This window comes from Babylonia areolata, chromosome 22 (genome assembly GCF_041734735.1).
Source record: "Babylonia areolata isolate BAREFJ2019XMU chromosome 22, ASM4173473v1, whole genome shotgun sequence".
Taxonomy (NCBI): Eukaryota; Metazoa; Mollusca; class Gastropoda; order Neogastropoda; family Buccinidae; genus Babylonia; species Babylonia areolata.
This window is the reverse complement of record NC_134897.1, coordinates 31,235,683-31,253,876: the sequence shown is the minus strand read 5'-3', so window position 1 is coordinate 31,253,876 and position 18,194 is coordinate 31,235,683. Positions and strand designations below refer to the sequence as shown.

At 44.4% G+C, this 18,194-nt stretch overlaps 1 protein-coding gene across 1 annotated transcript; it reads left to right on the top strand.

Annotated features, from left to right (window-relative positions):
- The first annotated feature begins 5,091 nt into the window (after nt 1–5,091).
- LOC143297309 (aquaporin-9-like) lies at nt 5,092–17,434 on the top strand. The gene is made up of 8 exons (XM_076609587.1): nt 5,092–5,326; nt 7,195–7,248; nt 8,474–8,600; nt 9,836–9,973; nt 11,372–11,490; nt 12,133–12,350; nt 13,714–13,967; nt 16,985–17,434. The coding sequence occupies exons 1-8, from the start codon at nt 5,324–5,326 to the stop codon at nt 16,993–16,995; spliced, it is 924 nt and encodes a 307-aa protein (XP_076465702.1). The 5' UTR covers nt 5,092–5,323; the 3' UTR covers nt 16,996–17,434.
- Nucleotides 17,435–18,194: the final 760 nt, after the last annotated feature.

The window sequence follows — 18,194 nt, the reverse complement described above, 5'->3', positions numbered from 1 at the left end:
GTTGTTGGTGGTTTTTTGTTGTTGTTTGCTGACTCATCCCCTGTACCATTTTCAGTGGCATTACTCCCACTTCTTTGCTTCAGTTGTTAATATACATTTTGTCTTATACTGACATTGGAATAAAAAAAAAATTGAATCCTACGATTTTATAATCCATTGGTGATGTCAGTGTTGTCTACAACACAACAGTTTTCCCAAGTGATCCTCTTACGATTATTTTTGATGTTTCGATAATATATTATTTTTTGAAACTGTGCAGCTTTTGTAGGCTGTATGTAATGGCCGATTCTCTCATTACTGTCAGTGATGCGTTGTTTCTCAAACTCCCGCTCTCTGTTAGCCCGTCTGTTCTGTCTCTGGCCCCCTCCCTCCTCCACAATCTCTCTCTCTCTCTCTATCTCTCTCTTCCTTCCTGCATTTCTTTGTCCAGTATACGCATGTTTGTGTGTTTTTCCCCTCATTATTTTTTCCCCCGTCAGAATGAAAGAAAGAAGTCACAGCTAACAATAAATTACAAGATGGCCAGGTCATACAGGCAACTATTCTTTTGTAATGCATACAAGACTATTCTTTTGTAATGCATACAAGATGGCCAGGTCATACAGGCAACTATTCTTTTGTAATGCATACATTTTCGGGACGGACATTCGGTTTTCCATCTGCTGCCCTCTGTCCTTGGGTGCGTTTCTTATCTCTTTCTCGTGTTCACTTGTGGGTAGGAAACACACACACACACACACACACACACAAACACACACAAACACACACACACACGCGCGCGCGCTAGCGCGCACGTACACGCACGCACGCACGCACGCACGCGCGCGCGCGCACACGTACACGTACATATACGTACGTACGTACACACACACACACACACACACACACACACACACACACACACACACACACACACATATATATAGACACATACACACACGCACGCACACAAAAATAGACACAGACACACACACACACACAGACACACGCACACACGCACACGGAACACGTACATATATGCACACACACACACACAGACACACACACACACACATACACACACACACACATACACACAGAGGCAGACACACACACACACACACACACACACCGTCTCAAATTCACCCAACGATAGCATCCTTTGTCCTGAACTGGGCTCCAAGCTGGGCCTGATAACTTGTGACTAATTGACTGGCCTGATTCTGATAGTGCTGTGCCAATGGACCACGCAGCTGATAGACTTGTATACATTCAAGGTCCCACTTTATCTACGTGGTAAACAAAGGCTGGTTTCAATACGCAGTCTGAAGTAGTTTTCTTTGGGGGGGCATTGTTTGACGTGGACGTGTGTTTGAACTTCAACAAAGTGGAATGGTCAGGTAAACAGCGTGCAGCTGAACTCCTCCCTCGTTTATTCCCTTACTCTCTCTCTCTCCTTCCTGTTTACCTCATCCGCCACTCCACCCATGAATCTAACCTTGAAGTCACCTTTTCCCTTTCTCTCTCTCCCTCCCTCCCTCTCTCTCTTCACACTCCAACCTCTGACTCTGTTCCAGCCCACTGTCCACTCACTCCTGCCCCGTCTTTCTCCCTCTTACGAGGTTCGCCCACCTCCATCCTCTCGTTCCTATGCACAGTCCAGTGTAGTGGTCTTCGCCGATTTAAGTTATCCCCTCTCCCCCGCCCCCTCCACACAGCTCCTGCAACTGGCATCCTTCGGGGATTTCCGAAAAAAGAGTTAACACCTGGTGTCAGTCCGCAAACGTTAGGATTTCTTTTGAAAAGAATTGCAATTTTGTTACATTTTCTGATGTATGTGAGAGTAGGCCTGCGTAAACCGACTGTTCCTGTCCTGATCAGCAAGCAAATCAAGCAGCCAGGTGGAGGAGGTAATTGCTGCCCATTAAAAAGTGTAGGTGTAACGTTCCAAATCGTCCACCCCTTCCGTGGGTCTTCCATGGGTCCCCAGTGGGACGAATCTGTGACCTGAACCGTTCCCCTGGGGACACTTCGGTGGCCTGAACGTTCTGTGAGAGTTCAATCCCGTGCTGTCTCGGTCATTATTTGAAAATCTGTCCCAAAGCGTCACCTCCAGCCTATACTCTTATAAACAAAACTATTCTGTTTTTATTTAGTTTTTAGTACATTCCGTGCGTATTTGTATTTGTATTTCTTTTTATCACAACAGATTTCTCTGCGTGAAATTCGGGCTGCTTTCCCCAGGGAGAGCGCATCGCTACACTGCAGCGCCACCCATTTTTTTGGTATTTTTTCCTGCGTGCAGTTTTATTTGTTTTTCCTGTCGAAGTGGATTTTTCAACAGAATTTTGCCAGGAACAACCCTTTTGTTGCCGTGGTTTCTTTTACGTGCGCTAAGTGCATGTTGCACACGGGACCTCGGTTTATCGTTTCATCCGAATGACTAGCGTCCAGACCACCACTCAAGGTTTAGTGGAGGGGGAGAAAATATCGGCGGCTGAGCCGTGATTCGAACCAGCTCGTTCAGATTCTCTCGTTTCCTAGGCGGACGCGTTACCTCTAGGCCATCACTCCACTATTTTGACGTATGTGCAGTATTATTCCCTCATGGTACGTTTTCATCCCTGACTACTACTCTGGCTATTGTTGACCACTGCAGACCATTACCCAAAAGTATTAAGATTGCGCTATTTTGTCACGACTGTGCATCATGAATGATTACGACGTCTAAGCAGGTTTTTGACCGGTACCTTACCCCTGTCGGTCGCTAACTAGCAGTGGTTGAATGGGAATAGTCTGTGACGGGAATGAAGTATTTTGACTTCTTGACCGGATTTGACCATTTTTACCTGACCATTATTTACCATTACTTGCCCAGATTTACAACTTACAACAACCCAGTGTTCAGATTGCGTTGTTGCTGTCACGTTCGTGCACTATAGTGACGATTTACAGATTTTGACCGCTACGCTAATTTTAACACTGCCAACCACTATCTGGCTGTTCAGATTCTGTTATTTTATAACAATTATGCATTATTTGGATTTCTTGACAGGATTTGGACAATTGATTATCCATCACTGACCACAAACTTTTCAGAATGTGTCGTTTTATCATGTTTATGAAATTCATCGATTTTTGCATCGTACTTTCTCATGCTATAATTATCATAACCTTTTCATCAGTTTTGGCCACTGACCACTACTGTTTACTACTGACCACAAGCGACCATTACCCAAAAGTGAATGAACAGGAAACACAATATAAACCTGGGGGAACGTATGCCGGGGGGAATGATTTATAGACCCGAGGAAAGATGGACCTGGGGGAACATAGACGTGTTGAATATGGATCAAAAATGGGTCGGGGGCGGGAGAGGTGGTTTGGGGGAGGGGAGTGGACATGAAAAAAAAAGGCCAATAGATATGGGGGAACATAGACCTGAAGGAATATAGACCTGGTGGAACATAGACATGCATTGTCCATATGTGTCAGGCTGTCAGTGATAAGAATTACTTCAAGAAGAGCATGCCATATAAATGTGCTGCTTTGATGCGCTTTGTAGTTTAAATAACTATAATAGTTCCTTTTTGGGAACGTCATGCATCCATCATTATGTTTTTCGTTTCAGAACCGATTTTTTCCCCCTGAAGCGCAAGTTTATGCAAAACAGTTATATGATCATTCAGATACTTGTTTCCTCAGCGTCATCGTTTTCCAATTCAAGTTTGGTTCAAGTAAGCGCATTAATTAACTTAGACGTATTGTTTCTTTTAATAACTCACTCACACACACACACACACACACACACACACACACACACACACACACAGACGCGCGCGCGCGCGCGTACTTATTTAGTCAAAAGTGCAATAAAAGGAAAGAAAAACGCATCCTTTTAACCGCTTATAAACTAATACTACTTTCCCCACAAATACCTTCATTCCATTTTTTGCTTAACTCTCTCCATACGAACGGCGAAAGACACGACGTTAACAGCGTTTCTCCCCAATTACCACCATCAAAATATTACAAGCGGAAGGCTCTTACACTGAAGAGGTGAATGTTGACAAAGAATACCACAATTCTGACGACGGAAGCTAAAGGTTGGGTCATTCAGACACCCACTGGACATCCGAGGGGTCTGTGTAGAGGAAGAAGAGAGGACTGGCCGTACTGAGTTAAATGGGCGTCTGCATACTTCTAGTCTGTTGTATACAAGCAAAAAAAAAAAAAAAAAAAAAAAAAAGCGAAAGACTCGAACGTAAATACGCACACTGGTATAAAATCCATCTCTTAGACATACTTGCTTAAACAAAGATTCTTAGTGTTTAAGGCCCACACCTTTATTCTGGTACAAAACAGATAATAAATCAACGAAAAGAAAAGTAGTTTCGAGACCAAGATTCTTTGAAAGGCTATTGTTCTCTCTACATTGTGACTTTTTGTTAAAGGTTGATAGGGCTTGTTCTGTGTCTCCGGGTGTATCGAGGTAGCGAATTTCCCTTTTAATGTGGTTTTAATGCAATGCTACAAAAAGGGATACAAATAAATGCAAAGAAAAAAACAAGAAGAAACAACAGTATATGCGCAGAAACACACACAGACACACACACACACACACACACACACACACACACACACATATATTTGCGCAATAGAAAAAAAAAAAAAAAGGGGGGGGGGGAAGAGGGGGAGAGGGGGATGAGGGGGGGTGGGGGGGGAGGAAAGAAAATCAAGACCGGTGTAGCAGCCTATTCTTATCCCCATTGGTTTTTACTCCGGTGTCAAATCTGGCCAGCGTACATTAACCCCGGTGTCTATGTCGACTAGTTTGGAATGAGTTCCAAGTAGTCAGAACCGACTCCCTCCTTTCCCCCTCCCCCTTTGGAATTTGTCCCCCTCCAAATGAATATGGTGGTCCTTCGAGGTAAGTTTGAAATGATACTGGGGATGAATTTGACCCAAATGGAACTGACTCTCAGAAAACTTGAAACGTTCTCCGGGGGACCTTCGTAAAGGGGAGAGGGGGGAGATTTGTGACATTACACCGATAATGCGCCTATATAAGGGCAGTCATTTCAGTGTTCCAAGTCACTTATAGGTCTGGATTCAGTTCTGGAAAATTGTAGTGTCTGTCTTCATCGGTTCGAGTGAGCAGTCGTTGGAATCAACTGCGTGTGTATGAACTGAGTTTCCCCGAGATTTCTGAAGTGGCCGAGTTATTTGTCTTCAAAGCAGCGGGCAGAGCCTTGTAAGCCATCAACACCACACACGGTGATAAGTACCCAGTCCTGGAGAATTCGGCAGACGCTGATTCGATCTTCAAGGAAATCGATTTACAATGGTAAGCATTGATGCTGACATTAAGTAATGAAAATTCAAACATAAGATGCGGGAATTTGATTCTATGGTGTTTTGTTTATTCAGTATATTAGAGAACGAATAGAACGTACAAATTTTAAGCCTCAACACAAAAGCAAGAAGTATGACAATTTGTGTGTGTGTGTGTGTGCGCGCGCGCGCAGAAAGCAAACAAGCAAGCAAGCATGCATACATCTCTTGCGATATGTACATGAAATTGTCTGTTCTCATGAAAGTTAAAGCACCGTTCAGTTTGTTGAGCTTGGCGCAGATCAATCGTCCGAACAAAGGTTTTTGAGTAAACGTTTGCTTCAAGAGCGTACATTGAATTGCGTTGCGTGATATTGCACGATATGACATTGCATTGAATTGCATTACAGGTGTGTTGCATTGCGTTACGTGATATTGCATATAGCATTGCATAACAGCTATATTGCGTTTTGTTGCATTGCGTTGCGTGAAACTACATGATTGGAATTTCACTGCAGATGTTGCACTGGGTTCCGCTGTGCTCCATTGCGTCGTGCCGAGTTGCGTCGTGCCGAGTTGCGTTGCCTGATATGGCAGGATATGGAATTGCATTGCATCTCAAAGAAGTAAACGTGCCAGTCACAACATATTTCTCTGCGTGAAATTGGGACTGGTTCGGTCGAAAGGAACATGGAACTGATAAACTGATGAAGTATAAAATGCCGTGGTATGTCAGATATACATTGCGCACAAAGAAGTTATGCGTAAATTTGGTCGATTTGGTACAAAAAAAATATTGATCAGATAGCATTTGAGCCTTTAAAAGTTCTATGAATACTTTGTTGATTTGGATAAAACTTGGATAAAAATGTATCATTTGTGTCTTTAAAAAGAAATCAACAATTGAGTAAATGGTGGCGTTACTGATAAAACACGTGGGTTTAGTTTACGGGATTTTTAAAACTCCGCAACCCCTCTCCCAACCCCCAACGCATCCTCTAGACCTTGATTGGAGATCCACGTGCTCGTCTTTCTAATGAGATAATCAACCGCACGTAAAAACAACAACCAAAAAAAAACCAACCCACGATAACAAGAAACATGTCGTCGGTAAAATCGTGTGGAATAATTCACGTTGATAGAGAATCAGTACACACACGCAGACTGGGATACACGAAAAAAGGTGGCGCCGCACAATAAGCGACGTTCAGTTCCTTGTGGAGAGTTTTCCTGATCTTCACGCAAGAGAAATGTGTTGTGACAAAAAACATAGTAACAAAAATAATTGCGTGTGGCGGATGTCTGCAGGCATTCCAAGTGATCGGAAACAGTACAATCTCCAAGATCTTCTGTGATTGACGTCAATTTGTATTTCAGTTGTTTTACCCACTTTATTTTAGACAGCCCTTGAATGATCGGTTTAATTTTTTGGAAGACATACAACGCAAGTTTGTAAGTGTCAGTGATGTCATAATTTATCCGTATTGTCTCAAGAAATGTTTATTTATTTACTTATTTGTTTATGTATTTATTAAGATGTTTCACTACAGCGCATATTCTTGAAGCTCTATGCATTTTACAACGTCAGGTCATTGCCAACATTTTTGCATGTTTTCATGACACTTTTCATTTCTCTTTTCCTGTCCATTTGCAGGTAACCCTGTATAACGACCACAGCAGAAAGATGTTGATGAATAAATGTAAGATTTATGGAATGGATGGGTGAATGATGTGGAATTAAAAAATTGTTGAAGATTAAAAAAAAGAAAAAAGAAAAAAAAAGAACAGCGGTAATGATTAAGAACATTAAAAAAAAAGTGTCATTGATGTGTGATTGATACATTTTTGTGTCTCATTGCATTCCATTTTTTTTTTCGACAGAAGCCCCTGGTAAGAGAATGTCTGGCTGAATTCTTGGGAACGTTCATTTTGATGGTGAGTCCGAACTGTTATGTCCACCACTGAATTTTTAAGTAAATGGTTCAGGGAGACATTTGGGGGTTTATTTGCATCTTTGGAGTACATTTAAATCAAGTTAGTGTATTATATTTCGGGAGTATACACTTGTTTATGTATGCACGTGATTGAAGCCTGACTGAATGAGACAGGAAGCGAATGACGGGCGTGTCAAGGCAGCTGTCAGTCGGTTCTGCCTAGGTAGGCAGGCTGTTAAAATTACTGTGTTTGTAAAGCGCTGAACGTTCGGCCTCTGACCGAGGATAGGCGCTAATAAGTGTCAATAACAGCACCAGCAGCAGCAGCAACTACAGCTCCTACAGCAGCAACTACAACTGCAACTACTACAACAAGTATTGCAATTACAACTACAACTACTGCTACTGTTCAGTATGTCAGATATCTCAGTAATGATAGTGAACTGTCCTGGTAATGGCAGTGAACTAGACCATCTCCAACACCAAGTAATCCAGAGATACCAGTCACAGTTTGATGTTGCGCTCTACCACAGGGGGGAAGAACAATCCCAATCCCACGACTTCCAAAATCTGTCCATAAAAGGTGTTGTAAATATAGAAAGAAATAGACCAAGTAAAAAAAAAAAAGAAAAAAAAAAAGAAATTTGTGTACTGAAAAAAGAAATTAACTGCAACTCGTGCAGAGACAAATCTAAGCGCTTTCGCACCAGTCATTTACACGCATGCATAACTCTAAAACTGAAGAAACTGAAGACAATGAAGAGGCAGGGGAGGGAGGCTATCTTGTGAAGAGGTGGGTTTTAAGGCCAGACTTGAAAGAGCTGAGTGCGGAGACCTGACGAAGCGATAGAGGAAGTTCATTCCAAATGCAAGGTCCAGAGACAGAGAAAGAACGGCGCCCAACAGTGTGAGTGTTTGAATCTGGGTATGCGTAAACAGAGTGGATCCGAAGCCGATCGTAGTGAGCGAGATGGAGTGTAGAGGTGAAGGCAGCCACAAAGATAGGAAGGGGCAGATTTGTGAATACATTTATAACACAGAGTGCTGATCTTATACTTTATTCTGTGTGAGACAGGGAGCCAATGGAGATGTTGCAAAATGCCTCATGAATAACATTATGTATTGTTCAATTGATCATGTGTTTGGCACGGGCTTGGTAGGTGCGCTGAAAAAAGGAAAGAAATGTAATATTGACTTCATAGATATCATGTTATTTTATTGATCAGGTATTTGGCACGGGCGTGGGTGCCCAGTTTGTGCTCAGTCGGGGTGAGTTTGCCACCGCCGTGTCTAATAGCGCCACCTGGGGCATCGGCGTCATGATGGGTATTTACGTGTCGGGCGGCGTGTCCGGTGAGTGCCCACTGTGCCCGTGGTGTACTGTGGCTGGTGTGTGTGTGTGGGTGGGTGGGTGCGTGGGGGGTGATGCCGCGCGTACACGTATGCGTATGTGTGTGACGATGACGACATGAATTAAGAACAAGATAATCGTTGATGTTCTTGACGATGATGAAATGATTTCATGGCTTGCAAACGTTGATGTTCTTCATGATGATATGATTTCAACACGAACACATTCCGAAAACTATGCATGGCTGCGGAAATGACTAAATAAAAAGTCATGCACGTTTAAAGTGCGCATTTGCGTATCTTGATCGGATCTCGATTTTAGTCGAATGTACCACACTGTTGCACAACATCAACGAAGTAAACAGGTAAGTGGCCTACGAACGCCGAAGGTATGTTTCGATTCAGACTCTCCAGACGTGTACAGAATGGAAGAGACTGCAACCATTCTGAACACTCGTTCGATATTCCTCGACGTTAGGCAGCTACTTTCAGCGGCTTGCTCCAAGATGCGGATGATGATTATTGTGGCGAAATGTTCCACATGTATCGAAGCCATCCTCAGTCGATGAGAATGGCAGAAAAGTAAAAAGCTAGACTGGCACAGTTCACAATACACAAGGGACGGTGCCTTTGTGTAAGCGTACTTCATTTTTCCTTTCCCGGCTGGGTACCATTTTTTTTCTTCTCGCAATGTACATCTGTTTGATATGGAACTGCAGAGCAACAACACTATCGATTGTACTTATATTTTTCTGAGTTAGAAACTGCAGTCGCGATTGTTTTGCAGGAGAATAAGAGAGAACTAAAAAAAACAACAAACAAACAAACAAACAAAAAACAAAAAAAGAAAACAAACAAACAAACAAAAAAAACCCGTTTGGCATGACCGATTTCATGAAGAATTGAGGCGAGTGAACGACTGGCTATCACATCCATGGGCCATTTCAGCATTTTATGCGTCAGTGACCGGTGGCCGGCACGAAACCTAAACCCTGCCTGTGTGTAAGCCGAAAAAATATGTGTCTCTGAGCAGCGATGTCGGCGTCTTTAATATTGGGCAAAAGTTTTTTTTTTTTTTGTTTGTTCGTCGTGTTTGCCTTTTGCTAGTTGTTTCCTGTTGTTGTTAATTTATTATTATCATGATGATGATGATGATGATGAATGAATGAATGTTGCTATTGTTGTTGTGGTTACCTGGTACCCGCAGATGTTCATCCTGACTGTGACCTTGATGGCAGGAGGTCACATCAACCCGGCCGTGTCCATCGCCATGGCAATGCTGGGACGCCTGCCGTGGTACAAGGTGCCCTTCTACTACGTGGCCCAGTGTGCCGGCAGTTTTGCTGCCTGCTGCTGCTCCTTCCTCACCTACTGGGGTAGGTAGGGAGCAGCCATGTGTATGGAGAAATGTTCTCCCTGGTATGTATCGCGGATGTGTTATGTAGCGTATAAATACATGCTGCCGGTGACCCATACCTCTGTGTGTTGTTGAGATGTTCCCCGTTGTGTGTATCGTAGATCTGTTATGTAGCGTACAAATACATGCTGCCGGTGATCCATACCTGTGTGTGTTGTTGAGATGTTCCCCGTTGTATGTATCGTAGATCTGTTATGTAGCGTACAAATACGTGCTGCTGATGATCGTGGAACAAAGTTGAAGAACACAGAGGTAACGGTCTTCGTTGTTTATTCTGCCATGCATGGTTACCAAGGGACACGGAGGTTATAAAGGGGCATTACTCATCTCAACATTGTATTGGATCCACGTTGAGTCAGCGGTAAAGTAACATATTCTATTACAGTTGGCGTGCATCATATTACAGCTGAGGTGCAGTACTGTCATGACTGCGTGTGTGTGTTCGCCGCTGGTTTGCTGCTGCTGCTGTTGTTGTCTTTTGTTAACTGCGCCAAGGAGGTTGTGTTTTTCATTCCGGTTTGTCTGTCTGTAGGCAGAATTACGTACGGAGTTGTGGACAGACTTGACTAAAATTAAGTAAAAATGTCTTTTGGGCCAAGGATTAATCAGAATTTGGTGGTCCGTGTCGGTATTCCAGATAAAAAACCAAAACAAAACAACAACAAAAAAACCAAAACCAAAAAAACAAACAACAACAAAAAAAAACCCCGAAAAAACAAACACCACAGGGCAAAATGTAATTTGTGAATATCGAGAAAATGTTGGATTCCCGTGAAGCTGTGTGGAGTGACGGGCCACGTGACGTGGACAAGTGAAGGTTTCGTTTAAAGGATCCTGATCTGGATCCCGATCCAGGAATTTAAAAAAGGACAAAAACAATCGTCATAAGTACATGGATAAAAGTACCTAAATTCATGTAAATATTTGGGATTCGCGGAGACATGGTTTTGTGGCGTGCCCTTCAGTGGTAAGTAGTTGGCTGTGGGTACCGTGTGTACGACATTGCTACATGTTGGTTCTGGTAGTGGTCGTGTGTGTGTGTGTGTGTGTGTGTGTGTGTGTGTGTGTGTGTGTGTGTGTGTGTGCGTGCGTGTGCGTGCGTGTGCGTGCGTGTGCGTGCGTGTGCGTGTGCGTGCGTGTGCGTGTGTGTGTGTGTGCGTGTGTGTGTGTGTGTGTGTGTGTGTGCGTGCGTGCGTGCGTGCGTGTGCGTGCATGTGCAGTCGGCGGGCTCGCGCACTCTTCTGTGTACAACATTAACTGACCTGACAATAAAATCACAACTGCGCTGTTTTTCTACGCTTCCGTGCCTGTATCCACACGACCCCCCCCCCCCCCCTGACCACTTTTCATCCACCAGACACTCTGGACGCCTTTGATGGGGGTGACCGCCAAGTGACTGGGGAGAACGGTACAGCGGGGATCTTTGCCACCTACCCCCAGCACTACGTGTCGGTGTGGACCACTTTGGGGGACCAGGTGAGACCACAGCTCTTTGTACATCGCGTGATGTGTATGGAGATGTCGGAAAAGCTGTGGGTGAGTGTGTGAGGAAGGGGGGGTAGAGGGGAACTAGCTTGGAAGGAGCCAGTCCTGCCAGCAGACTCTTCAGCAACAAAGAAGTAGTTGTGATGACTGTGAACAGAATAATGATAATGGCGATGGCGATGAAAAATGTTTGTGGAAATGTATTTGGGAAATGAATCTCCGAAACTTTTGACATTTTTAAACGTGTGAATTTATTACATAATTAGATTGATTAAAGGGAACACATGGTATAGGAGTTGATAAAGAGGGCGGGTCTGATACTGGCATTGGAATAAACAACGGTTTGATCACTAAGCGATCAACCCCACTACTAGACACATCAACAACAAACCAAACATTAGCATGACCGCCGCCAACAGACATACCAGTTCAGTTCAGTTATTCAAGGCGTTACTGCGTTCGGACAAATCCATATACGCTACAATAAATCTGCTGAGCAGATGCCTGACCAGCAGCTTGACCCAACGTGCTTAAAGACACACTAACGAACAACAACACCACCACCAAACAGAGCAACAACAACAAAAAAACCCAACACGGCACAACATGATTAAAACCACGTGTGTGGTGCAGATCTTCTCCACGGGCGTGCTGATGATCTGCGTGCTGGCCATCACGGACCCGCACAACATGCGGCCCCCCAGCGGCCTGATGCCCGTGTCCATCGGCCTGCTGGTCATGGCCCTCAGCATGTCCTACTCCCTCAACTGCGGCAACGCCATGAACCCCGCCCGGGACTTCATCCCCAGGATCTTCACCGTCATGGCGGGGTGGGACCTGGCACCCTTGAGGTGGGTTGGCTGTCTCGGGAATCCTGTCGCTGGGATTTCGGTCTTTTGATTTAGGTATCCTATGTATACCTCCACTGGGATCCGAGTCCTTTAAAGTCAGTGTACCTTGTAATCTTACAGCTTTGTCTTTTGTGAAGGACTATGACTCTCGAACTAGGAGGCAAAATTGCACTGGCTTTTAGTGCTGCAACCATGAGGGCTAGTTGGCCTTTGGGAACCATCCCCAATGTCGACTGTCCTAAAACCGTCTTGGCTGAGAGAGTGGGGATGTAACTTGGGCAGGACACTCTCTGCAGGAATCAAATTCTAGCCCAGAGAGTCGGGACAACAGTTACCTCCTCTGCTGTTCTGATGGTCATAGTGGAACATGACTATCATACCATGCAATCTCTTCTGGGATCTGAGTCCTTTGAGGTAGGTGCCACATGTGTGTCCCTTTATTGGGATCTGAATCCTTGGAGGTAGGTTCCACATGTGTGTCCCTTTATTGGGATCTGAATCATTTCAGGTTGGATCCTGTGCGTCCCTGTGCTTTGAGCTAGGTAATCCGTGTATTGCTCGACATGGATTTCAGTCCTTTAAGTCAGATGTCCCATGTATCTTTACTTGAGATCTGAGTCCTTAGAGGTAGGTGCCTCAAGAATCTCGTTAACGGCACGTGCGTTATTTGAGGTACGTGTCCATATTCGGAAATGTGATTCCCAGGATCTTACCTGTGCTGAGATGTGGGTCCTTCAGGGTGGGTGTCCTGTGAATCTTGCTGAGGTCATGGTCCCTTCGGGCAACTGTCCCATTTCTGTGAGTGCTGAGTTTCCCCCACATCACACTGCATGCTTCAGTGGCTCAGGCAGGCTGATAGTACCATGTGTTACACAGTTGCGTGATACTTTTCGTATAAATTCCTTCTCATTTCACCCCCAACTCAAGCTGACTAGGTGAATAGCTGTGTGCATAATTGAGTCGGCTGCCAAAGACATCAGTCTGTTGTGGAGGGTGTCTTGTGAATGCATTCCGTCCTATGCTTTAATGCAGAAATCAAACATGATTTCAAACAGTTTGATTGAGGAAAGTTCAGATCTCTTCTGTACAGCTTTTCTTGCAGACATGATACATTTTCCGAGCGCGATTTCTTCTGATGATGAATATTCGTGCACATAGTTTCTGTACAGAGTTGTTATACTTTGAAATAAAAATTTCCGAGTGTGTACACTTCAGATGATGAAATCGAAGTTATTTCTGCAAATAATTTCTTTGCAGAAATAACATATAATATTGCTTGTGCTGATTTCACCATTGTATCATTTATTCAGCTTAATTCTTTATTTATATATACCTGATTAATTGATATCTTGTTGTTGTGCAGTTATCGAAAGTACAACTATTTCTGGGTCAACATTTTCGGTCCCCACATTGGCGCCGTCTTAGGGTCTTACACTTATCAGCTTTTCATCGGTTATCACTGGCCGCCTTCCACATCAAACGTCGACAGCATCGAAGACAACCATGACGCAAACAAAGTGGCCGACCCGTCCGACAAAGCAACGGTTAAAGACGACAGTGGAGCTATCGAGAAACCCACTGCCCTGGAGAAAGAGGGGCATGTGAACAAGGGATTTGGTGAGTCGGTATTGTGTGTGTGTGTGTGTGTGTGTGTGTGTGTGTGTGTTGTGAGTACGGGTGTTCAAACAATGAATGTTTAGAAAGTGAGAACGGGCGGGGAATTTTGGGGGAATAAAGCGAAACAGTTGAATTAACAACTCAAAACCATAAAATCAACTCTCCAGTAATGATAGATGTTTCATGTAAGAATACTTTAAGCGAATTATCTATAAGCTGATTAAAATTATAAGTTAAGGACACAAGAAGGGGACGAAAAGCACAAAAGAAAAAATTCCAGAAAGGAAAGGATAATACAGTGCTATAAAATTTGGAGAACGGTCAGAAAATGAAGAATGCAAAGGAAAATTGGATTGAACGACACTGTGGCTGGCCGTTGCTCCATCGCTGCAGGGCTACGACCCTTTATTGTGAAGACCGGCTCGCGCACACCAATCCCACTCTTTAAACCCAAGGAGGACACGAGATAGCTCAGTAGTCCGGGCTGAGACGGTCCCGGCAACCATTGGGCTGTAGGTGTTATATCGGAGTTTCCCTCTCCTATCTTCTGGCTCAAAAGCCAGCTGTCGGAAGAACTACGGCCATTTTCCCATAGCTGGAGCACGGGTATAAGATGTTCAGCCATGGCCATGGACCCAGGGTCTGCGCACGACGAAGCTCTCCTCTAGTCCTGGCACTTGGTGGGTTTGGGATCAGAGTTGTCCTTCTCCTAGTTGAACTGCCTGACAAGGCTAACGAGTTCCAGCTACCCGGGTTTGAAATCAGAGTTGTCCTCCTTCTAGATGGACAGCCGTCCCAGGCTGACTTCCATCTACCCGTAGCAACCGGTTATGGCGCCGGTGACCGGCCTCGCCCCTTTCCTATCAGTAGACAACAGGTTTGCCGGGTTTAGAAGCTAAACCACTCGGGAAGGCCAGGAGTTGGACTTGGTTGTCAGAGGCTGTATTTTGCGCTTTGACACATGAGGAGCACTTTTTAGGCTGTGGGAGCTAATCCCCACCCCCACCCCCTCGGCTTAACATTGAGAAAAGGCTTGACAGCAACGCCATAAAGAAAGCCTTTAAGTAAAAGCTTTGACAAGGCCTGACTAAGCGCGTTGGGTTACGCTGCTGGTCAGGCATCTGCTTGGCAGATGTGGTGTAGCGTATATGGATTTGTCCGAACGCAGTGACGCCTCCTTGAGCTACTGAAACTGAAACTTTGAAAAACAGAAACAAAGTAAAGTGAGCACCATCCAGGACAAAGACGGCAACTGTCTCACACAGGGAAATACAAAGGTGGACTGAGGTCTGGTTGGAACTCGCACAGCAAACGAGGCCAAAGTGAACCTACATTACAAGACTCATCAGGCTGCAGGCATCGACAACATCACTGCAGAACATTTCAAACATGGCGAAGAGGTAGTATTTAACATCCAAACTACCACCTGCAACAGAGTATGGCTTCCAGGTGATTGGACTACACCATGGACCCGGTCACAAATCACCACCCATTCCAAGAAAGGAAATCTACAACATTGCCAGAACTACCGCCATGCTAGCAAAGTAATGCTCAAAATCATTCTGAACAGATTACAACCGCAAGCAAATACCATTATTGCTGAAGAACAGGCTGGATTTAGCAAAAAGCAGAATTACCATCTAACAGATGTTTTTAACATACATACCCTTTGCCTAAAATACCTCCAACACCAGAGGGAGCTCTACCACGACTTCAAGAAGCCGTTTGACAGAGTGGGAGGAAGCACTATGGGTCACAATGAAAAAAGAAAATTAAACATTGCAAAAAGCTTACCAAAACCAACTAGAAAATAAACATTGGACAAAAGCTTATCAACACCATCTAGCAACTGATTTTCAAAGTGATCAAAGCGATACTTCACATGGTGCAGTTGGACAGTTGGAGTTCGTCAGGGCTGCTTTCTGTCTCCCTCATTGTTCAGCATTTTCCTGCAACTCATCATGACTGACACGCTTTAAGATTATGTCAGCACAGTCAGCATTGGAGGAAGAACCGTCACGAATATTTGCTTCGTAGATGACATTGATGGCCTGGCAGGGAGAGAGAAAGAACTCGCCAAGCTTGTCACAAACACCAAGAAGCCATGGTATGGAAATGAGCGGTGAAAAGACCAAGATGATGACCAGCCAAAACACCACCATCAGGGACTGAAGATAGGAACTATTCAACAGATTACTTACCTCAGAAATCCTAAATGGTAGCAGAGACAACATCAGCACTATCCAGACTGACAGCCTATGTGCGGAAGGAACTAATCTTGGTGAAACATTAGATCAGCCTCGTGCGTGTACTGGTGTATTCATTCTTCCTGGATGCATGCAAGACATGGACCATCACGGCGGATTTAGAAATAATTCAGGCCATGGAAATGATATCGCAAGATAAACATCAGATACAGTGAACACATCAACAATGAAGAAGTGTGCCAAACCATCATCACATTGGACCATATGAACATCTATTCACTTGTGGCACGCGCTGTACCCAGCAAAGGAATCATGAGAAAAAAAAAATCGTTAAAATGGGTGCTGTATTAAAGATTAAGCTTTGGAAAAAAAGGGCCTGCTAGTGGGAATAAACGAAGGACCTTCTGTTCATAAACCAGCAGTCTTATGCCCAACGCTACGCCGCATCTGACGGCACGCGACCAGATTTAATATTTAAAGTTACGGGTCTTTCTTAGATCTGCACAAACCAGTCCGACAACAGTCTGACCCAGACTGAAAGAAACATTCGATTCAGTTTTTCTTTTAAGTTCATTCCAGTTAATTCAGTATCCACTTTAGAATATTCAGACAGACAGAAAGACAGACAGACAGAAAGACAGACTGACTCAGAGTTAGGGAAGAAGCAGTAGCAGTAAAGGATGAAGAGTTGAGGTTTTTGTTAATGTGTTGTTGGAAAGTACAGAAATTAACACTTCCATTTAACGCATGCATGTGTTCATTTGTTAATATTAGTGTGATTGATTAATTGCAGTTTTGTTATCTTTGCAGAAGTGTCCTGAAGGAAAGGGGGATCTGTTTGCTGAATGACACACTGCAGCAAACCTGATGTGACCCAGTATATTGAAGTGAGAACAAGCTAGATGTGTACATGTTTGCGTGTTGAATGTGAGCCCAATTGTGTGTGTGTGTGTGTGTGTGTGTGTGTGAAAGAGAGAAGAGTGAGTGAGAAGGTCGATAAAAAGTGACCTACAGTCTCTTGATTTTAGCAAAATAGAGTAAAGTGTTTGATTTTCATTTTTTTTGGCGTTTGAATTCGTTTCTTGATAATATTTTGAGTAAAAAATGTCTTTGAGGAATGCATGTTCATGTCTGTATGGGGTATGGTATCCGTATCATTATGGGAGGAAGGCAGTCAGTTTATATTCAATATCAAAAATACACATACGAAATTTGAGTTTTCTGTATCTGGTTTGAGTAGTGTCTTTGTTGATAAATATACCGATGACTTGATCCACCATTCATTGATTTTGTTTCAGATGTGCGTGTGTGTGTGTACGACTGTGTATGAAACGGGGTGCGTGTTGGTGTTTGTGAATTCATTGCACTGACACTCCGTAATCTCCGCCCTCCTAGAGACACATACGCGCACGTACTCTCACGCATATGCATGCGTGCAAGTGCACATGCGTGCGAGTGCGCGCGCTTGTGTGGAGGGTGGAGATTAGGGGGTGGCAATGCAATGGATTCACACGCAACACACACGCACGCACGCGCACACACAACAACACAACAAAACACAGCACGCACACAACACGCACACAACACGCACGGATACACGGATGCACGCACGCACACACGCACACACGCACGCACGCATACACGCACGCACGGATACACGCATGTACACGTACGTCGTACCAGGCCGATAGCCAGGCAGGCAAAGGCGCGCAAATATATATACGCACACACACACACACACACACACGCACACAAAGCGCGATGCGCGTGCGCGCAAAAAACACGTACGCACACACAAAAAGCGCGATGCGCGTGCGCGCAAACACGTACGTACGCACGCACACACACACAAAGCGCGATGCGCACAAAGAACACGTACGCACGCATACACACAAAGCGCGATGCGCGTGCGCGCAAACACGTACGTACGCACACACACAAAGCGCGATGCGCACAAAGAACACGTACGCACAAAGAACACGTACGCACGCACACACACAAAGCGCGATGCGCGTGCGCG

What these genes read in the sequence shown, in the direction of transcription:
- LOC143297309 (XM_076609587.1), top strand. An exon ending in CGTGTCGGGCGGCGTGTCCG is followed by an intron (nt 8,601 to 9,835) that starts GTGAGTGCCCAC and finishes CCTTGATGGCAG; the next exon opens with GAGGTCACATCAACCCGGCC. An exon ending in TGGGACCTGGCACCCTTGAG is followed by an intron (nt 12,351 to 13,713) that starts GTGGGTTGGCTG and finishes GTTGTTGTGCAG; the next exon opens with TTATCGAAAGTACAACTATT.